The 23,170-nt window shown below is 43.7% G+C and overlaps 1 protein-coding gene across 1 annotated transcript in view; it reads right to left on the bottom strand.

The window, feature by feature from the left end:
• Nucleotides 1-1,348: 1,348 nt before the first annotated feature.
• Nucleotides 1,349-23,170, bottom strand: part of PIP4P2 (phosphatidylinositol-4,5-bisphosphate 4-phosphatase 2) — a 95,628-nt gene continuing 73,806 nt past the window's right edge. Inside the window, exon 7 of the mRNA XM_033933281.1 lies at nucleotides 1,349-9,196. Coding sequence (XP_033789172.1) covers nucleotides 9,053-9,196 — 144 coding nt within the window. The 3' untranslated portion in view covers nucleotides 1,349-9,052. The remainder of the gene's footprint in view (nucleotides 9,197-23,170) is intronic.

Genomic DNA, 23,170 nt, shown 5'->3' with positions numbered 1-23,170 from the left:
GGGTGAGCGGGGTGTCAGTCGGGTTGACGTAACCGTCATAGCACAAGTGGGCGTGGGGTATGGCTCTCAAAAGAAATCTTAATCATTGTACTGCTGATCTTTGGCTTTTTTGATTAATGAGTTTGCCTACCAGTGTCCTAGCAGTGGTTCCCAACCCTGTCCTGGAGGAACACCAGGCCAATTGGGTTTTCAGGCTAGCCCTAATGAATACGCATGAAGCAAATTTGCATGCCTATCACTTCCATCATATGCAAATCTCTCTCATGCATATTCATTAGGGCTAGCCTGAAAACCCAATTGGCCTGGTGTTCCTCCAGGACAGGGTTGGGAATCACTGTCCTAGAGGAAGGTTATACTTTAATGATGGGCATTTTTCAGAAGTATCCCTGGAGAGAGCCAGAAGTGGCAAGAGCTGAGAGGTGCAGTTCAGGTAGAAATAGCTGGGTTTATATGAGTGCAGGGGAGTTCTTAGATGATTTAGCTGTTTCTTCCTCTCTCTCAGCCTGCCCTGCCACCCAACACACTCCATTCCCTCCAACTTTTTTTTCTCTCCCTGCCTACCCCCTGCCATCCAGCACATTCCATTCCCTGCCCCAACTTTAAACTTTTTCTTCCTCTCCCTGCCTGCATGCCCCCTCCTCCTCCCACCCCCCACTGAAGTTGTCGCTGCCGCCGATTTTTCCCTGCTTCGCCGACCCACTCGATTCCCCCCTCTGCCGCTACAGGGACGGACCAGGTGCGTGCAGCAACTGCACAAGCGGCCGGCCCACAAGCCTTCTCTCCAACGTCGCTGTATGGCTGGCCCAGAACTTCCTCTCCAATGTCAGAATTGACATCGGGGGAAGGCTTATGGGCTGGCTGCTTATGCAGTCGCTGTTCGCGCCTGGGCCATCCCTGTTGCTGTGGTGGCGTCGGTGGGAGGGAGTGTGTTTTGGGTGGCAGGGTCGGTGTCGGGGGGGGGGGGGGTGAGAGTTGATTTCGGTGGTGGGGCGGGGAGGCATGGAGAAATCAGATGCAGTTGCGGTTTTAGTGGGTGGGAAAGGCAGGGAAAGATCCTGGGCGGCGACCAGCTCATGTACCCCCTAGGGTACACATACCACAGGTTGAGAAACACTGTTCTATGCTACCAATCCCATGACAAGCAGTGGCTTCCCCCATGTCTATCTCAACAGGAACAATGAAGATTTCCTCCAGAAACTTATCCAAACTTTTTTTAAACCCAGGTACACCAACCACTCTTACCACCACATCCTCTGTAGTGAATTCCAGACAGACACTGACCCCTTATATGTATAATTTCTTACATTTTGTTGGGTTGGAAAGAATAAGACACACAAACTCAGTAAAGCACATTTTTGAATAATAATCTTTATTAGTATTTTAAAAGGTACATACATACAATAGGAATCCTGGCCAAGCTTTCACTTTTCTACACTTGTCATCATACAAAGATACAGTATTTAGCCTACAGTCTGTGGAACACAGTTATTGTGCTTGAACCTTATCTGAATGATAATTTAAAATATACCTATTCCTGGAACATCTAAATAAATGCTCTCCACAGTATCCAAGAATAACAGAGTGAAGATTATTTTATAACAGGCTGCTTAACTTGTGCAGTACTCATCCACATAAATTAAGCCAATATTCAAAGTTAGTATGCATATACTTTCTCCTTGAAAACTGCTCCACTGAAAACTACATGCACACACTTATACCTGCTTTTGAGTATGCATATAGGTCCTGATTCTATAAACAACGCCTAACTTGCAGGTGTCCTTGAACACAATTGTCAATCATCTGCTAGACACCGTTTATATAATCCTTAGGTGCACTCTCTTATGTCAAGGTTTTCTTGACCTAAATGAGTGTGTCAAACTATGCCCATTATCTACCCAGGGTCCACCTCTAACTACACCTACTTTCTGGTAGGTACCTCGGAGTGGACGTCTACCTCGAAAAATTAGGCGCCTACCAGATAATTTTTTAATTACTTTTTAATGAAACTTTTCAGTTATCAGTGAAGATTAAACCTAATTGGAAAATTAAGTTAAGTGCTTAGATTGGCTAGGCACCCAACGAAAGGTGCCATTTATAGAATCTGGGTCATAATCTCCAAAACATTTTACAGATTCTTTTGAAAATCCAAAAGTATACACATAACTCCAAAATCTGCTCCAACTTTACCCTTGGGAACACCTCTACTTGCTAACAAAGGGCTCCTTTTACTAAACGGCAGTAGAGGTTTCTACCATGGGCCGGCGAGGTAAATGCTCCAACACACAGGAATTCTATGAGCTTCGGAGCATTTACCTTGCCGGCCCATGGTAGAAACCTCTACCATCATTTAGTAAAATACAACAAAAAGTATATGCTAAATGACATTCTGTTACATATACACATGAGTCCATACATTAGGCGATCATCCCCATGAGCCATCTTTGCAGAAGTGTGTCACAGCTTTCCATACCTCCCTCATTCCCAGTGGAATGGAGTGCCCCCTTCAGTTTTTCCTTCTGCAAGTGAACTGTGCAGAAGTGTTGCTGAAGGTCTCAGTCAGGATTGGTCTGACTAGTGCCTGAAGATTTCCATTTTATAGCGGGATGCGATCAAGGAACTGAAGCTGGAGGTGCAGCCTACCAGTTCCCAATGCATGGTCATGAGTGGCCCCAATGGTTAGACATCTTTTTTTTACCATGCATCCAGACATCAGTGCCTTATCTACTGATCAATGGGAGATGCCAGAGGGCTCCCTCAGAAGCAAAGGATATGTTCAGGCTCTACCCGATGATGCTGGAGTTCCAGCAGCTGTTTAATCAGTTGAAAGTGGATTCTGCAGTGGCCCAGGTCACCAAACGCAAGGCTCTCCCAAGTGAGAGAGGAATGATGTTAAAGGATGCTCAAGATCGCAAGTAGATGTAAGGGGGTCCTTCATTACAGGCACTGATACTGTGCAGCTCAGTGCTGAGGCATATTGGGAGAGTAATGCAATCCTGCTGAGGCAGAAGGGGTGGGGCTTAGCCAGAAAGAAAGATAAATGCCCTAGCAGGGAGTTAATCAGAGAGGTCTCGAGAGAAAAGGTCTCTTGGAGAGGCCCTGGAAGGAGGGAAGCGGCCCTGGAGTTTGGGTTTCCCTTACTTGTGTGTATAGAAGATGAGACCTGTGTTTGAGAACACTGCAAACAGATGAATATATTTGAAGGTCTGAGGACTTTGGAAAGTTTGTCACTGAATTGGATACATTATTCTTTATTTACTGTCCCAGAGAAATGACAAGTATCAGCATTTGGTTAATAAAGGTTTTTTGTTTCACCTTGTATCTCTGTCTAACTGTGGTTTATGAAGGCTTTGCTTCCCCACTGCTCACACACACTATCACAGTGGACATGGTTCTATAGAAACAGTTTGAAGTGCTGGCTTAGAGAATCAAAGCAGCAGTGGCAGCAGCATCATCCTTTGCAGCACAGACCTGTCACACCAGACTGAGATAAAGTCCTTCTGAGGAGGAAGACGTCTGTCCCCAGCTGGTGCTGGAAGGGGTGGATTGTGTGGTAAACGTCCTGTATGATGATATCAGGGTCATGAGTAAGGTGTCAGCATATACAGTCTTGGCCCATGGGATGCTCTGGATCAGGCAATGGGCGGGCGATTCTGCCTCCAAGTCAACTTTAAGCAGACTGCCCTTCAATGGACAAATGCTTTTTGATAAAAGCCTAGATGACCTTAAGGCCAGCGTGGCAGATCGCTGCCCTAAGTCTCTACCAGAGAGCAGACCTCGCTGCTCCCCTGGAAGGAGTATAGGTAATTTTCATTCTTCTCGCCGTTCTCGCCAATATAGCATGAGCTCCTCCATTCAGAGATTTTTCCAGGGCTACAGACAATGATTTAGCAATTTCAGATGTCAGCAACCCTCAGGGTCCTGCATCAACCTGACCTCCAAAAAGTCTCAATGACGCAAGGCTGGCAGCTGAGCCTCCGTACATTGGGGATAGGCTATTGGTATTTTGGAGGGCGTGGGAACAGATTTTCTCGGACCATTGGGTGTTAGACCTCATCCACGAAGGCCACTGGATCGAGTTTTATCGTCCTCCAGCAGATTTGTTTCTAGATTCTCCAACCAGCCAGAAAAAGAAGCCAAGGTCTGAGCGACAGTTCAGAAGCTCTTAGATATTCAAACCATAGAACTGGTACCCGAAGAAGAATCGGGCTCTGGCAGATACTCCATAAACTTCAGGGTTCCCAAGTAAGGCACAGAAGACTGGAGGCCGATTTTATAGTTCAAGGCCATTGATGTGTCTCTAAGGATCCCGCATTTCCACATGGAAACGGTCCATTCGATCATTGCAGCATTGGCTCTGGGGGGAATTTCTTGCCTCTTTAGATCTGACAGAGGCATACCTGCATAGCCCCATTTTTCCAGGTCACAGGAAATATCTGAGGTTTCATGTACTTCAGGAACATTTCCAGTTTGTGGCTCTCCTGTTCAGGTTTGCAACAGATCCCCACACTTTCACCAAGGTAATAGTAGTGGTTGTAGCTCATCTCTGAAGAATAAGGATTTGGGTGCATCCCTATCTGAATGAGTGGCTGATTAGAGTGTGAGCAAACTGTGCAACAGGTGGTGGATTTGCTACAGTGGTTGGGCTGAATAGTCAATTTTAAGAGCCACTAACTAGAACCGACCCAGAGTTTGGAATATCTGGGGTTCACTTCGACACAGCGAATGGCCGCTTCTTTCTTCCTGAGCTACTCAGGAAACAAATTTTAGAGCTCTTAGTGATACCAATTTCTACTGCCTGGCATTTGCTTCAGGTGCTGGACTTGATGGCAGCCTCCCTGGATATTGTTCCCTGGGCCACTCTTATGTTCTCCAGGACACTCTTATGTTTTGGCAGTCCCCTCAGCACCATTCTCTTCAGAAGCAGCTCCCCTGGACAGGGTCTGCAAAGAACAGCTTATGCTGATGACTCCAGGGAGACTCCTTGTCGAAAAGAATGCTTCTCCGAATCACATTGTAGGTGACTCTCATGATTGATGCCAGCTTGTTCAGCTGGGGAGTCCATTGCAGGAATTGCTTAGTTCAGGGCCAGTGGACTCACCATTGGAAGGGGTAGTCCATAAACCATCTGGAGCTCTGAGCCATTTGGCTAGTGTTGAGAACTCCGGAAACAGTCCTGGAGGGAAAAGCAGTAAGAGTGTTCTCTGACAACACCACAGCAATAGCGTTTGTGAACAGACAGGGAGATACCAGAAGTGTTCCCTTATGTCTGGAAACCCAGATGCTGTTCCAGTGGGCAGAAACCCATCTACAAGCTCTCTTTGCAGCTCATGTAGCCAAAGTGGAAAACATTCAAGCTGACTTTCTCAGCCGGCAGTCTCTAGACCAAGGAAAATGGTCTTCCAACAGGTATTCAAAATCATTGTGCATCGCTAGGGCAGACCGGTATTAGATTTGATGGCTTCTGCCATAAACTCAAAGGTGAAACTGTTCTTCAGTTGAAGAGAAGAGCCAGGAAGCTTAGGGTTGGAAGCATTAGTTCAGCCCTGGCACAACAAGGGACTCCTCTATGTGTTTCCATGTGGGGCCAGATCATCCACAGTATCACAACTCATCCAGGACTCATGATTCTAGTTGCTCTGGACTGGCCTCACCAACTATGGTATATGGACCTAGTGCATCTTCAAAAGGACAGGGGTCTCAAGCTCTGGTTCATCCGGGGCTTCTCAGGGACCAGTTCCCATGGAGAATCCAAAGTGCTTTGGTTTTACGGCATAACTCTTGAGCACACAGCCCTAGTCTGCAAGGGCTATTCGGATATAGTTATTGCTACTCTACTTCAGGCTAAAAAGCCTTCTACAATGGCAGCCTATGCAAGGCTTGGAAGGCTTTTCAACATTAGTGTAAGAGGGATAAAGTGAAGCCGCTACAGGCACTCATTCTAGTCATTCTTGCCATTCTGCAGGCCGATCTCGAAAAATTCCTTGCAGTGGCAATCCTCAAGGTTCAAGTGGGATGCCTCTCCTGCTTCCAGGTGCAAGGAGGTAAATTTTCACTGGCAGCTCGTCTAGATGTGACCAGATTCCTAAAAGGTGCACTCCAGTTGAGACCTCCACTATGTCAACCTTTTCCATCCTGGAATCTTAAATTGTTCTAAAAGGTCTCACTAAGCCTCCATATGAGCCACTGCAGGAGGCTTCCATCTTGGATCTCACTGTGAAGAAGGTGTTCCTGGTGGCAATTTTCTCTACAAGACGATATCAGAATTGGCAGGCTCTCTCCTGCAGAGAGCCCTTCTTTAGGATCACAGAGACTGGAATAGCTCTCCAAACTATTCCTTCCGTCTGAAGATTGTATCAGATTTCCACATCAACCAAGAGGTCCATCTGCCTGCTTTTCAACCCATGGGCTCAGATAAACAGGATAGGGTATTACAGAATCTGGATGTGCGAAGGGTTTTACTTCACTATCTGGAAAAGACCAATGAATTTCATCTTTCAGACTGTTTGTGCTAACCAGCCAATCCAGACAGGACAGACCAGTGTCCAAGGCCCCTATAATCAGATGGATTTGCATGGCTATTTTGACGGCATACATCACCTGTTTCAAGCAGCTGCTGATTTCTATTAAGGTGCATTCAACCACATGAGTCACATCTTCATGGGCGGAGTCTCGAGTGGTTCCTCTTGCAAAGATTTTGTAGAGCAGCTACTTGGTCTTCTCTACATGCCTTTACTAGGTTTTATAGAGTGGATGTGGCAGCTTGGGAGGATGCTGCTTATGGGTCCTCGATCTTGCAGGCAGGCTTCTCTGCCTACCCTAGATGTCAGCCATTGCTTTGGTACATTACCCAACATAGAACTCTGTTGGGTAAAAGATTAGGTTCTTACCTGGATAATCTTCCTTCTGTTAATCTTCACAGGAGTCCATACTGCCCACCCTCAGTATATCCTGATTTGCCTGCTTTCTGCCTCGGATATTTCTAAATTCCAGAACTGGAGTTCTTTTTCTGTCAGACAGATAGCTAAGCATAAAGAAATCCTGTCTAAGTAAGTGACTTGTTGAACTTCTGGCTCCATTGATATTAATGCTTGTTGCACATAGTAGGTTGGTTCACTATTGCTGCTATGTTCTAAATGCTTGTTAATCATTGTTGTTCTTTTTATAAGTTGCAGAGTTTGCGGTGAAGTTCCCCATACCCCTCCTTCTTTGTATTCTATTCCAGTGGGGATTGATTGCTTTGGAATGAACTGAAGAGGGCACTATACTCCACTGGGAATAAGGGGGATATGGAAAACTGTGAGTTACACTTCTGCAAATCCGGTTTACGGCTAAGGATTAATCACCTAATGTACGGACTCCTGTAAAGATTAACAGAAAGAAGATTATCTAGGTAAGAACCTAATCTTTCGTTACATAAATACTTCTACTGACATACCTTCAATGTTATATCAAGCCGTTTGTGCACATAAACCTGTTTTATATGTGTACCTGGCTTTTAAAATTACTCTCCTGTATGACAAACCTTCCACATTTTGCAAAACCTTTATAAATTAAGAGATGCAGTACAAGTACCAATGCTAAGGAATTATTAATTTGAAAACTGAATTTACCTCTATCAATATTTTCTGCAAGTCTTTTTTTTTAATGAGTCACTGTAGAATAACAGCTCTTGCAACTAACAGCATATTTTATCCGCAAAAGAAAAAATTGCTAAAACCAGGCAGAAGCAAGAATTTCACACCCTCATCTTAAAATAATAAAAAAGGGATAACCCAGTATTATAAAATTGGTCTTAAGAAACATTCCCCCACCCCTAAGATCCTAAAGAGGAAATTGTAGAAATTGTAGTTTATAGAGTTTGCATGTGAAAAACATTCATTTATCTCAGAATTCACTAATATCATATTTCTCTAGTTCATTCTAAAAGTGGAAACAGATGTTTGATTGTTCTATTTCTAAATTTTTACTACCAAGAAATTCTATCCATTTGCCTAACTCATAAACTGAAAGTATACATATTACAAATAACACTTTCCAACAATATTATTACAATCTTAAAAGTACACATGTTAAAAAGTTCAGTTTATGAATGAGGTTTTAGATAAAAGATACAGTAAGCATTTCGAGCAAACAGCTTATTGCTCAGATTTTAATGCAAGCTGTTTTAATACTGCTTCACTTAAAACTTCAAATAAACTGTGCCATAAGTTAGAATGTTCCTTAAAGTCCAGTACTATCTCATATAGGCATTTATCATCTGGACTCTATATTGTTAACATCAGTAATAAATCTCTCACAGATTTTGGAGTCGGATGACAACAGCGACCTCGGGGGACCCATGATACAGCAATGTATGCGAAACATGTCGGGTCAGACTCCTAGGTTTTGGCTGTGATATAAGCTAAGTACAAATGCACTATTTAAGCACTTTATATTTATATATATTTAGAGGAAATGCTATTATGCAACACAAATTTTTTTAGATAATTTCACCACATAAAAAGCAGAACAAAGAAAAGTTTATTATCAAGAAGGTGACAGCCAATGATGAGGCGCCACGTAAGGCTTCCCGCAATTTGAAAAACGGCTTTGCGGTGGAGTGGTGGGGCTGAGGCTTCCATTTGAGATTTATTACTGATGTTAACAATATAGATTCCAGATGATAAATGCTCACTTAAAACTTCAGCACAAATATGAAACTTTTGTATCAACACTTAGAAACATCTCTTATCTCTTACTTTTGTGTACTTAACACCAAAATAATGACACAGATGGATCATAAAACAATAAAAAATAATTCATAGGATTAAAACCAACATTTTAAACATAGGCATATGAACTTGTAAACTATCTCCATAGATATCTAGCAGCAAAACAAATTATTTGCATAAAAGATAGTGCAATGAGTATTTGCTCTTCTAAGAATCCCTAGCCTTAAAATTAGTTGTTATCAATCAGAACCTTAGATGGAATATCCTTAAAAATGTCCAGTACATGCCATCCAAAATCACTAGATTTTTTTTCAGTGGTTAGTCTACCATTATAACCAAGTCTATGCAAAACTGTACTCTGGATAACTGACTTTTATGGCTCCCCAATAGCAGGCTCGAATAAGGCAGATCAAGCCTAAAAGATATGCAACAGCCCAAGAAACATATGTTGCATGAAAACGTCTGGCAAAATCTTGTGTACCAACCTGGAAAGAATAAAATAGAAATAAATGTCACCAACATTATATTGTATTACACATTAATATATTTTCCCTCCCAACTACAAAGCTTTAATATCCATTTAAATGCCCTATCCTACACAGATGGTATTCCATTTTATACTTATAGGAATGAAATGGTGTAGTGGCTGTGTTAGTCCACTTTCCAAGGTAATATATAGTAATTTAAAAAAACAAAACACAAAGGAAATAAGGTAATACCTTTTTTATTGGACTAACTCAATACATTTTATGTTGGTCTCCAGGTGGAGGTAGTGGAGATGAAAAATGTATCAATTAAAAAAAAGCTTGGGACAAGCACATTGGCTCTTTGAGGCAGAGGAAGGGATAGTAGATAGCATGGATAGGCAGACTAGATCAGTGTTTTTCAACCTTTTTTGGGCAAAGGCACACTTGTTTCATGAAAAAAATCACGAGGCACACCACCATTAAAAAATGTTAAAAAATTTAACTCTGCCTATATTGACTATATATAAAGTAATTCTCTTGAATAGGAATCAAATAAACACAAAGAAAGTATTTTATAATTACTTTATTATGAAATATTAAGTAAACAGAATAGTGAAAAATTATAAAATACTTTATTCAGTGCGAAACCTGGGCCTGTTTGGCTGAACACAAAGCTGATATTCTGGCTGGAATCGAAGAAAGACACACACGTAGCTCTTCGTCAACAGCTCTCAGTCTCTCTCTGTATTTGGTTTTTATAGCATACAAAAATAGACAAATATACCCTCCATCCTTTTTATTAAACCACAATAGCAGTTTTTAGCGCAGGGAGCTGCGCTGAATGCCCAGCGCTGCTCTCGATGCTTATAGGCTCCCTGCGCTAAAAACCACTATTGCGGTTTAGTAAAAGGTAACCATATTGTAAAATATAGACAGCAGATATAAATTCAGAACTGTGCATAGTAAGTGAAGGGAAGTTTTCATCTCTGGGAATTTACCCAGTTAACTATTAAGTTATTTGGGCAAATTCCTTTGAAAACTGTGGTAATACTGCCTCCACTTTGCTAAATTTAAAATAAAATCATTTTTCCTACCTTGTCTGGTGATTTCTGGTTGCACTTTCTTCTTCTGACTGTGCATCCAATCTTTCTTCCCTTCTATCAGCCTGTATGCTTTCTCTCCTCCACACCTCATTCCCTCCCCCAACTTTTTCTTCCTCTCTCCCTGACCTTTTTTTCTGTTTCTCTTCTTTCCTTCTGTTTCCCTGCCTGCCCCCTTTCTTTCTTTCTCCCTGCCGCTCCCCAAGCCACTGCCGCTGCCGCTGCCATCGGGGAACAGGACCCACCAATGGATAACAGGCCCCAAAGCCGACGCCGACGCATGCTCTCCCTGACGTCAATTCTGCAATCGGAGAGGAAGTTCCGCCCAGCCAGGCAGTGATTGGCTGGCCCGAACTTCCTCTCCAACTGCAGAATTGACGTCGGGGAGAAGAAGACTTATCGGCTCGATAGATTAGATCGCCAAGACAAAGTGAGTCCTGGGTGATCGACTCACTTTGCCTTGGCGAGCTACTGGCACCCCTGCCTCGGGCCCCCTGTCAGCTCCGGGCCCCTGAATGCAGAACTGGTAGTACTGCCCTGATGGCGGCCCTGCGGCACACCAGGCAACATCTCGCGGCACACAGCGGTTGAAAAACACTGGACTAGATAAGCAATATGGTTTTTATCTGCCTTCATTTTTCTTTATTTCTGTTTGTAACAGTTAGGTACGAGCACATACAAAAGCCTTTGACAAGGCATAAGTGCTTGTACCTAAGGTTAGACACAAAACTGTGTACTTAGGTTAGTATTCTATAATGGCAGTTCAGTGCTAAACTCCAGTTATAAAATTTGTGCACATATCATCCCATGCCTAAAATTTGGTATCATTTATTGAATTTACCCTTAAACTCTTAACTTTTTTTCCCCTTCCCTAAATCCACCCCTGCAGCCACCTACTTTTTATACTCCTAAATTGAGGAATTTACCTCCTCCTTTACTATGAGCTTCGGAGCAGTTACTACCGCTGCAGATTTAAAAACCACGCTACGCATTTGAGGGGGTTAGTGACTTGAATTTAAAATTTTGGCACTCAGTAATAGTAGATTTTTTTTAAAAAGCCAATTTAGGAGCACAACTATCAAAGCTAGAATATTGTGCCCACTGCATTTTTTTAAAAAGGACAAAAAAAAAACTATATATGAATAAGGACAGGCAGAATGTCAAAATAAACTAAGGGAAACAGGGAAGGCATCTAGACGGGTAAAGGCCCAGACAGATATCACAGCACCCAATAAGATGAGGAGATAAAATCTAATTTAGATTTTCAAAAGAGAGACAAGACCAAAATGGGAACAATAAGCATAAAAAGTGAAAGCAGGGTTAGTGATGAAAATAACCAGCAGAAGGAAGAAATAAAACAATTTATTTTGTTCAATATTTAAGAAAGGGGAAGAGGACGGGCCCAGGGCCAAATTCAGAGTCAGGAGATGAAAGAAAAAAAGACTCATGACTTCAGTCTATCCCACTTAAGTAATGGATTCTTGGAGACCTTGTTTCCTGTCCTGATTTATGGAACAGACCAGAGGTTCAACACATGGTATACATATCCCAAGGGGTATGTGAAACACTAGCCGGGTGTACTCAGTGCCCCATATGTCATCCCCACCCCCCCTTGTGCAGCATATTTTCTGTCTCCATACTTTCCCCTGACAAACAATTCTCTCTGTCCCTCTCCATAGTGTCTCATTTTAATCTTGCTTGGAATACTACTACTACTATTAATTATTTCTATAGTGCTACTAGACATATGCAGCGCTGTACAGAGTCACAAACAAGAAAAAAGTCCCTGCTTGAAAGAGCTTACAATCTAAATAGCCAAGACAGACAAACAGGATGTCATGGATACAGTTCAGGGGAACGGTTAATCAGCTGGCTGGGTTGGAGGGCAGAGGAGTAGGATTAAGGATCGAAGGCTATATCAAAAAGGTGGGTTTTCAGTCTGCTTTTAAACAAGGGAAGGGAAAGGGCGTGATGGACAGATGGGGCAAGCCTTAAGCCTCCAAATAGTGTATCTTAATTCCAAGATACACTATTTGGAGGCTTAAGGCTTGCCCCATCTGTTTTCAACTTGCCAGTATTAAGGAGGAGCTCTGCAAACTTAAACAGGAATTGAATACAATTAAAGCAGCTTCCATCGCTCCACAAAATCATACCAACTTACCACCTCTACCTCAAAGAATAAAACAGCCCAGGAATAAATGGGTCACAGTAGGCTCAGGAAGACTGTGACATGTAACACAGAAACATCCACCTTCACTAATATTACCTCTACAGAATTCCTTCGCTCCACTAGTGCACTGCGATACTCAAGAAAACAGAAGGGAGGTGGGACTGGAACCAATGAAGGTAACTCAAGAGAACAAGCGCACCCTAAGCACAAATAAAAAAGCCAAAAACAGAAAACTATTACCGTTGGGGGATTCCATCATCAGAGGCATTAACCTTGGAACACAAGGCGAGGAGACCAAAATAGTGAAATGTCTTCCAGGATCCTCAGCTACCAGGAGTTCCAAGCAAATACAGACTATAATTAAGGAAGAAACTAAGGATTTTAACACTGATGTTGTTATCCATCTGGGAACAAATGACCTGGCCAACAACTCCACACTTGTACAGAAAGCTTTTCGGGAGCTTGGTGAGGGCGTGAAACCTTTTGTAAAGTCTTTAGCTTTTTCTGAAATACTGCCTGCATATGGAAAGGGAGAGCAAAGAGTGACAAACACAGAGGACTTGAATAAATGGCTCAAAGCCTGGTGTCATCAAGAAGGCTTCAGGTACATAGGAGGATGTGGAAATATATGGAAGGACAAGAAGCTATATTGCACTGATGGGCTACATATTACTAGAAACCTTGCAGAGAAATTTAGACAATATGTTTCAAGGCATTTAAACTAGAAGGTGGGGGTGGTGTATGTATGAAGGACAATTATAGAGACCACCCCCAGCAAAAGAAAAGATGTGATAGTAGTAAAGATTGCAACATAAACAATATCAGCAACTCATTTCTTAGTATTGCAACGGAAAGTGAAACGAAACAAAAATGTATAAGAAAAAGGAGATTACTACTGAAAAATAACTGGAAAGCGATGACCACAAATGCTCGCAGTCTAAGTAACAAAGTTCATGATCTGCAAGCCCTGATGTTAGAGGCAGATCTAGATATATAATCTTTTTAGGAAGGACAGAAATGGTCAAAAAAGTGGAGGAGTAGCTCTCTATGTAAAGATCAATATCCAAGCGACCGAAATGCAAGGGACCTGGGGAGAGGAAGAAGAGATATGGATCGCTCTGAAAAGAGAAGATGGAACTTCTATCTACGTGGATGTAGTCTACAGACCTCCGCCTCAATCGCAGCAAATTGGTAAGGATCTGATTGTGGATATCCAAAAGTTTGGAAGAAAAGAGGAGGTTCTGCTGTTGGGAGATTTCAACCTGCCGGATGCGGACTGGAATGTTCCATCTGCGGAATCAGAAAGAAGTAGGGAGATTGTGGATGCCTTTCAAGAGGCTCTGCTCAGACAAATAGTGATGGAACCCACGAGGGAAAAAGCGATATTGAATCTGGTCCTCACAAATGGAGCGAGTATCTCTAATGTTCGAGTGGGTGCTCACCTGGGAAGTAGCGATCATCAAATGGTTTAGTTTGATATAACGGCTAAAGTGGAACGCGGCCGCATGATACTTAAAGTACTAGATTTCAAACGTACAGACTTTAATGCAATGGGAGAGTACCTGAAGAAAGAGCTGTTAGGATGGGACGACATAAGAGAAGTGGAAAGTCAATGGTCTAAGCTGAAAGGAGCGATAAAAATGGCTACGGACATTTATGTGAAGAAAATCAATAAAAACAAGAGAAAAAGGAAGCCGATATGGTTCTCCAAACTAGTGGCGGAGACAATAAAGGCAAAAGAGTTGGCGATCGTGAAATATAAAAAAAACCAAGAAAAAGAGCGCAAAAAGGACTACAGGGTGAAACTGAAAGAAGCCAAGAGAGAGATACGTCTGGCGAAAGAACAAATGGCTAAAAATGTAAAAAAGGGAGACAAAAATTTTTTCAGATATATTAGTGAAAGGAGGAAGATGAAAAATGGAATTGCTAAACTAAAAGATGCTGGGAACCGATATGTGGAGAGTGATGAGGAAAAAGCAAATGTGCTAAGCAAATACATCTGTTCTGTGTTCACAGAAGAAAATCCTGGAGAAGGACCGAGATTGTCTGGCAAAGTTACACGAGAAAATGGAGTGGATTCTGTGCTGTTCACAGAGGAGAGTGTTTATGAGCAACTTGAAAAACTGAAGGTGGACAAAGCAATGGGACCAGATGGGATCCATCCCAGGATACTATGGGAGCTCAGAGTAGAGAGCTCCACGGGAACGGGGACGACGGGAATCCCGCAGGTTCCCCCTTCGGGTCATGGGGATCCCATGGGGACGCCCCCTAGGGTTGCGGGGATCCCGTGGGGACGCCCCTCGTGCTCTCAGGGATCCCGCGGGGTTCAATGCCTTTCCTACCTGCCCTGCTGCGAGGCCTCATCTTCCATTTTCTGCCTGCCCTGCTGCAGCACACATAGCCAATCGGAAGTCTTCCCCAATGTCAGCGCTGACGTCGGGAAGACTTCCGGTTGGCTGTGTGCGGCAGGGCAGGTAAGGAGAAGGCAGTGGCGTACCAAAGCGGGTGGTGGTCCGCCCCAGGTGCAGCCATGGGGGGGGGGGGGAAGTGTGCACAGCCGGTCAGGTCCCCTTACTTTTGTGGCGCTTCCCCCGATCGACCGACAACAGGCCCGGCCGACAAACCTCCCTGCCCTGTAGCCGCGAATCTAAATTACCTTCTTACAGCAGATTCAATACTCCAGCTGCTGTAAGAAGGTAATTTAGATCCGTGGCTACAGGGCAGGGAGGTTTGTCCGACCGGGCCTGTTCTGTTTTGGTCGGGTGGGGAAGTGCCACAAAGGTGAGGGGCAGGGAGGGAGAAAGGGAGGAAAGGTGGAATGGAGAAGAAAACACGCTTAAGGGAAATGGGTAAAACTGAGGGGGGAGAAGGACGCTGAAAGCACTGGGGAAGACAAAGAGGTGGAGAAGGACGCTGAAAGGACATGGGGAGGACGGGAGGGGGGAGAAGGACGCTGAAAGGACATGGGGGAGGACGGGAGGGGGGGAGAAGGACACTGAAAGGACATGGGGAAGACAGAGGGGGAGGACGCTGAAATGACATGGGGAAGACAGAGGGGGGAGAAGGACGCTGAAAGGACATGGGGAAGACAAAGGGTGGAGAAGGACGCTGAAAGGACATGGGGAATATGGGGGGGGAGAAGGACGCTGAAAGGAAATAGGGAAGAGAGTGGGGAGAAGACGCTGGCAGGGAAGAAGACAGAGATGCCAGACTATGGGGGCCAGACCAATTTGGAAGGGGGCAGAAAGAGAGAGACATAGTAACAGAGCAAATGGAAGACGCAGAGAAGAGAGACAGTGGATGGAAGGAATTGAATGAGAACATGAGGAAAGCAGAAACCAGGCAACAAAGGTAGGAAAAAAAATTCTTTTTTTTTTTTTTTGCTTCAGGATAAAGTAGTATATTAGTTGTGTTGATAAAAAATTATAAACATTAGAGGCTCTGGTAGAAACCCGTTTACAAAGTATGTATTCTTCCCAATTAATATTTCCAAATTAATAAAGTCTTTTTGCTAATTTTCAAATGGGTTTCTACCAGAGCCTTTAATTCAGTAGCATAATTAACTGAAATAACTATTTCTGAAGTTTATAGGGACGGGTGGGGACGTAGGGGATTCCTCGCGGGGACGGAGGGATTCCTCACAGGGACGGGTGGGAGTCCTCATGGGGACGGGTGGGAGTCCTGTCCCCACGCAACTCTCTAGCTCAGAGAAGTTCTGGCGAGTCCTATTAAAGACTTGTTCAACAAATCTCGAGACGGGAATGGTTCCTGGGGATTGGAGGAGAGCGGATGTGGTCCCTATTCACAAAAGTGGTCACAGGTATGAAGCAGGAAACTACAGGCCGGTGAGCCCCACTTCAGCTGTTGGAAAAATAATGGAAGTGTTGCTGAAAGAAAGGATAGTGTACTTCCTTGAATCTAATGGGTTACAGGATCCGAGGCAACATGGCTTTACCAAAGGTAAATCGTGCCAAACGAACCAGATTGAATTTTTTGATTGGGTGACCAGAGAGCTGGATCAAGGACATATGCTAGATGTAATTTACTTAGATTTCAGCAAAGCCTTTGATACAGTTCCTCATAGGAGATTGTTGAACAAACTTGAAGAGCTTAAGTTAGGACCCAAAGTGGTGAACTGGGTTAGAAACTGGCTGTCGGACAGACGCCAGAGGGTGGTGGTTAATGGAAGTCGCTTGGAGGAAGGAAAGGTGAGTAGTGGAGTCCTTCAGGGTTCGGTGCTGAGGCCGATCCTGTTCAATATGTATGTAAGTGACATTGCTGAAGGGTTAGAAGGAAAAGTGTGCCTTTTTGCAGATGATATCAAGATTTGTAACAGAGTAGACACCGAAGAGGGAGTGGAAAATATGAAAAAGGATCTGCAAAAGTTAGAGGAATGGTCTAATGCCTGGCAACTAAAATTACATGCAGAGTAATGCATTTGGGGATTAATAATTGGAAGGAACCGTATATGCTGGAAAGTGAGAAGCTGATATGCACGGATGGGGAGAGGGACCTTGGGGTGATAGTTTCCGAAGATCTAAAGGCGAAAAAACAGTGTGACAAGGCAGTGGCTGCTGCCAGAAGGCTGCTGGGCTGTATAAAGAGAGGCATAGCCAGTAGAAGGAAGAAGGTGTTGATGCCCCTGTACAGTTCATTGGTGAGGCCCCACTTGGAGTATTGTGTTCAGTTTTGGAGACCGTATCTGGCAAAGGACATAAGAAGACTTGAGGCGGTCCAGAGGAGGGCGCCGAAAGTGATAGGAGGCTTGCGCCAGAAGACGTATGAGGAGAGACTGGAAGCCCTGAATATGTATACCTAGAGGAAAGGAGGGACAGGGGAGATATGATTCAGACGTTCAAATACTTGAAGGGTATTAACGTAGAACAAAATCTTTTCCAGAGAAAGGAAAATGGTAAAACCAGAGGACATAATTTGAGGTTGAGGGGTGGTAGATTCAAAGGCAATGTTAGGAAGTTCTACTTTACGGAGAACTAAGGCCAGTACTGGGCAGACTTGCACGGTCTGTGTCTATGTATGGCCATTTGGTGGGGGATGGGCTGGGGAGGGCTTCAGTGGCTGGGAGAGTGTAGATAGGCTGGAGTAGGTTTTAACGGAAATTTTGGCAGTTGGAACCCAAGCACAGTACTGGGTAGAGCTTTGGATTCTTGCCCAGAAATAGCTAAGAAAAAAAATTTAAAAATTTAAATTGAATCAGGTTGGGCAGACTGGATGGACCATTCGGGTCTTTATCTGCTGTCATCTACTATGTTACTATGTAACTGCGAGTAGCAGCAGCGCAGAGATTATCAGTCAGTCTCAGGTCCTTCACTAGGCCATACTCCACTTTTGATGAAGCAACTTCTGCTTTCCTCTAAGGCAGGCCACCTCCTAGTGAAGGCCCCAAGGATAACAGATTGAATCGCTGCACTGTTGCTACCAGCAGTGTTCTAGGCAAGTTAAGAGAGACCGTGGAGGACAAAAGAGTCTGAGGGAGAAGGGGATCTGCTGCTGCTGCTTATGGGAGAAGGGACGATATGGAAGATTAGGCTCTTACCTCAATAATCTTCTTTCTGGTAGATGTGTCTAGGAGTCCTGACCATAGGTATTATCCTCCTTCATGTGAGATGTGTTGCAGAAGGATTAAATTTACATTCTTCAACTCCACCTTCTTTACCAGTAGCTGTAGTGCCTGCTTCAGTTTGTACCAAAGCAATTGATTATCACTACAACATAAGAAAAAGGATAATACATTTCTGTTCTGCTCTGCAAGACAAAATTGAACCAAGTTAATCAACCTATAACGTAAACCCAGGTAGAATGAACAACCCACCTGTCAAAGTGCAACTAGCATCAACACTTATGGAGCTCAAAGACTTATATTATTTTTTTTTATGTTTGGTATATTACTTTTCATTCAATCTGGAAGGAGAATACCTCAAGCTGTGGACCTACACTCTGTCCAAGGCAGTAAGCAAGCAAATTTTGTCAGGGCAGGGCATGAGGACTCCTAGACACATCTACCAGAAAGAAGATTATTGAGGTAAGAACCTAATCTTCTGTTCTGGTGCAATGTGTCTAGGAGTCCTGACTATAGATGACATACCTAAGCAGACTCCCAAGTATAGACCAGGACAGATAAGCCTGTCCTTAAACCTGAAGTCCCAATCCACTCTATAGAACTGTGTAAATGTATGGAGAGTGGACCACATAGTTGCCCTACAAATCTTGAGAGGAGGAGGGGGGAAAGGTAAGTCCTTGTACTGATACAGGTGAATAAATAAGCCCTTTAGGTAGAACTAAAGGTGAAGAAATGGAAGAAATGCCCCTGCCTCCAACCCCTGATATAATGAACCATTTTATTAAAGGCCTAAAAATGATTTTAAAAGATTCTGACTATAATGGTCAGCTGTTACACAATATATGGGAAATAACCTGCTGAGAGCATCAAGTGAAGCGAAAACTTATGCTAAGATAAGCAAGTCAAGCAAAACTTATCCTTCCACATGACAATAGGTGCCACATCTGCTATGATATCATAAAAGGATTAAGACACATCCTGATCAAGAATATAAAAGTACATTTTTTTACATGAATATCCTGTGATGGGCAGGCTTTTACTGGCCAATGGCTTGAAATTGCTGACATGATGGTTAAAACGGCACATGCGGGAAAAGATAGATTTTCTGGTAAACAGGACGCACATATAGCATGACACAAATATTATAAACCAATTAGTGAACTAACAAGTGAAATGATGTGAGAGAAATAACCAATAAAAACTAATGATGTGATTTAGACTAACGTGGTGCTGGTCACCTAGAAATGTATAAAGACAGCTTTTCTGATGATTATGTTCTTATGTATTCAGAATAGACACCAGATCTCAGGCCTGATGATCATAAGCTCTGATACTCCATATGCTGAAAGATTTATTCTTGTAAGCTGTTACTAAATTATTAATAAAATATATATTATTCAAGAACAGCATATCGAGTGTGAGGTTTCTCATTGAGTGTAGGCCCTAAAACAGCTGGACTGACATCAATCTCCATGGCAGGGATTATCTAAGCCTCCACCTGCGAAGAAGCCACAATAAAGAATGATACAAGGGACCAATTTTTCCCCGTCCCCACTAGTTTTGTCACTGTCCCATTCCTGTAAGCTCTGCTTTAACTGCACAAGCCTCGAACACTTATGATTTTAAAGTGTTTGAGGCTTGTGCAGATGAGGACAAAGCGTGCAGGAATGGAGCAGGGACAGGAAAACAACTTGCCTGGACGGGACAATGAGTTCCCACAGGGAAACATTTGTCCCTGTGTGTGTCATTCTCTAAGTCACAAATCTAGTGGAGTGTGCTCTCTAGGAAATCAGCAGCTGTTTTCCACAGTCAGTGTACGCCAATGAAATCGCCATACGAATCCATCTGGAAATGGATACCTTAGATGCTTAGCATAATTGGTTAAAACAAACAGATAATCTGAAAGTCAAAAGTTATTGCTCACTTCGAAATAACGGAGGCGGTCTCTCCAGACATCCAGCCACTCTAGCACTTTGGAAAGCATGGCATGGAATGTGGGTAACCGTACTTCCTGACCGACATGGAAGGCAGACAACACCTTTGGGAAAAACAACGGAACTGTTTACAGGCAGACTCCCGCTTCTGTAAACCTAAGAAACAGCTCTCTACAGGAAAGTGCCTGCAGCTCTGAGACACTTCTAACAGAGACAATAGCCCCCAGGAACACCATCTTTACTGTCAGGTTCATCAGGGATGCCTGATGCAATGGTTCAAAAGGAGCCTTGCTAAGCCCCCGCAAGACGATGTTATGGGTCCATGCAGGAAATGGCTATGGCACTGGGGTGCACAGATTGATTCTCCAGGTCAACCTTTGCAAAGGCCGTGACTCTAAGGAGGGTAGCTATAACAACCTCCAAATAACTTTACCACACTAAGGCTGCACATTCAAGAGCCATGCCATAAAATCAAAACATTTTGGATTTTCCATCGGAACTGGACCCTGTGACAAGAGATCTGGGTGCACCGGGAAGTTGAGACCTCTCTCTCTCTCTGAAGGTGTGCTAGGTCTGATTACCACACTCTTTGCAGCCAATCTAGAACCACAAGGACCATCAATCCCAGATGGGTCGCTATCTGGCAGATGACCCAGCCTATCATGGACCATGAGACCACAACTAGGGTGTCCAGACTGTCTCTTTGTGGTTTGAATCTTCAACTGAAGAAGTGATTTACATTCTTGTTTGTTGCAAAAGCCATTAGGCTGAATATCAGCTGTCTCCATCGACACACAATGCAATTGAATGCCTGCTGGGACAGTGACCATTTCCCCAGGTTCAAGGTCTATCGGCTGAAAAAGTCAGCCTGTACGTTGTCCACTCCCACTATGTGTGCCGCTGATAGCACCAACAGATGCCCTATGGAACAACAAATGGGCCTCCAGGTGCAGCAAAGCACTTCCGGTTGATTGACATAAGCCACTGCTATGCCATTGTCTGAGAAAACCTTGACAAATTTGTCTTCCAGGGATTTTTCCAGGGACTGTAATATGAGCCAGCTCGCAGCTCCAGCTGATTTATGGACCATTCTTCCTCAATGACAGCGTCCAACGGCTTTGGGCTGGATGACCCAGACAATGACCCTCCCCCAAAGCTATAGAGATTGGCATCTGTTGTCAGTATTGCCCATGAGGAAATGTGAAGCAGCATGCCCTTTACCAGCAACTCTGAATGAAGCCACATCTGGAAAAAATCTGACTGTGGTGATCAGCAGGATAACAAGGTGTCTTGTTTTGCCAAGAAAACCTCCTCTATAGTTGTTGTCATGGATCCTAGCACTTGGAGATAGTACCAAGCTGTAGAAGCAGGCATATTCAAGAATTCCACAACCTGACTTGTAAGCTTCTCTTGCATGGCTCAGGAAGAAAGACATGACCTTCCACTGTGTTGAAACAGGTTCCCAAGTACTCCAAGAGTTGACCCGGATCCAGATGACTTTTTCAGAAACTGACAATCCAACCCAGATCCTGCAGCAGATGAACCACCTGAGAACACTGCTTTATCTCCCTCCATTTTGGACAAGGCTCTGATAATCCAATCATCCAAGAAGGGATGCACCTGGATCACCCCCTTCCGTAGGTGAGATGCCACTACAACCAACACCTTGGTGAATGTGTCTGGTGCTGACAGCAGCCCGAAGGAATGTGTAAATAATTAAAAATGACTTCCCAGCATAGGAAATCTCAAGAATTTTCTGTGATTCAGAAATATGGGAATATGGAGATAGGCCTCCGTTAAATCTAAGGAAATTCCCCCCAGTGCTACCACTGCTATGATTGAACAAACAGTCTCCATGCAGAACTGCGACAGTCTTAATGCCCCATTGATTGACTTAAGATCCAGAATTAGCCTCTAATTGTTTGCGTCTTTCTTGGGCACCATAAAGTATATTATCTGCCCAAGCCCAACTCTGCAGGTGGTACGGGTTCTATGGTTCAAATGTCTAAGAGTCTTTGCACTGTCGCCTGGACTTTGATTGCCTTTTCTTGTCATCCATCTGGTGAATCCACAAAGTGGTCCATTAGAGGGCAGTTGAACTCCAGCTTATATCCTTCTTATATAGGCTGCAGTACCCAGTGATCCAAACTGATCTGTGCCTATGCCTCGCAATACGCCGTCAACCTTCCTCCTATCTGCAGAGGTATGGCTCCTGACCTGGTGTCATTGGGATTTCTTGGAGGCTAAGGTGGTATGTGGTCCAGAGGACTGAGGACATCTGGCACTTTTATATTGTTGAAGAGAGCCTTAATACACTCTCTTAGCCGATTCTCTGGCATACTGGTGAAAAATGCCTTGAACCATGAAAATTACACTGACCAAACCCTCGAGGGGCCCTTGGTCTGCTGTCTGGTAGTGCCTTGGGACACCAGTCCATCACACAGGCCATAAGGTTGTCCAAACCTTTTCTAAACAGCATCTGTCCCTTAAAGGAGAGCTTGCTTAATGTGGCTTTAGAAGCCAAATCTCCTGCCTCTCCAGGTAGAGATAGATTAAGCAGAAACTGTACTGAATACTCTGATAATATCAGCTACATAATCTACCCCTGCCATTACCAGCTGGGAGTAAATGTTATCACTCCAAACACCCCTGGTATATATTCACTTATTCACCACTCTAAAGGGAATTAAATTTGTGTTAAGAATACTTCTAGGATATCACAAGAAAGGAAGATAAATATTGTCATCCATGCCAGGAATATGACAGACTCATGACAGAAAGGAGGCTGCCGACGCTGCTTTGATTCCTAAAACTAATGCTTCAAACTGACGCATAAGCACCAGATCTGTCCTGCAGTCCTGCACATCCTTCAAGATCACTCCCCCCTCACTTGGCAGGGAAGTAAGCTTGATAATTTTGGCTAACAGCGAATCTACCTTAGGTTGAACAAACAGCTAGTTAAATTCAGGAGCCCTAAGGTAAAACTTTGTCATTGTCTTGGTACTCCATATGGAGTCCTCCAGTGCCTCCCAATGCTCCGTGACTAAACTAGGATGCGAGGTAAAAAATGTGGTCTTATCCTGGGAAGCACTCATTATGGAGCACTGGCTAGCCAAAACCTGTGGAAGCTCCAATTTCAGTTCCTGCAGCGATTCCATGATAAGCTCAAGAAGAACTGTCAATTTAAATAAGCGGCATACTGTTTAGTCA

This window comes from Geotrypetes seraphini, chromosome 2 (genome assembly GCF_902459505.1).
Source record: "Geotrypetes seraphini chromosome 2, aGeoSer1.1, whole genome shotgun sequence".
Classification (NCBI taxonomy): domain Eukaryota; kingdom Metazoa; phylum Chordata; class Amphibia; order Gymnophiona; family Dermophiidae; genus Geotrypetes; species Geotrypetes seraphini.
Note: the sequence above shows the minus strand (reverse complement) of the source record. Positions and strands in the feature narration are given on the sequence as shown.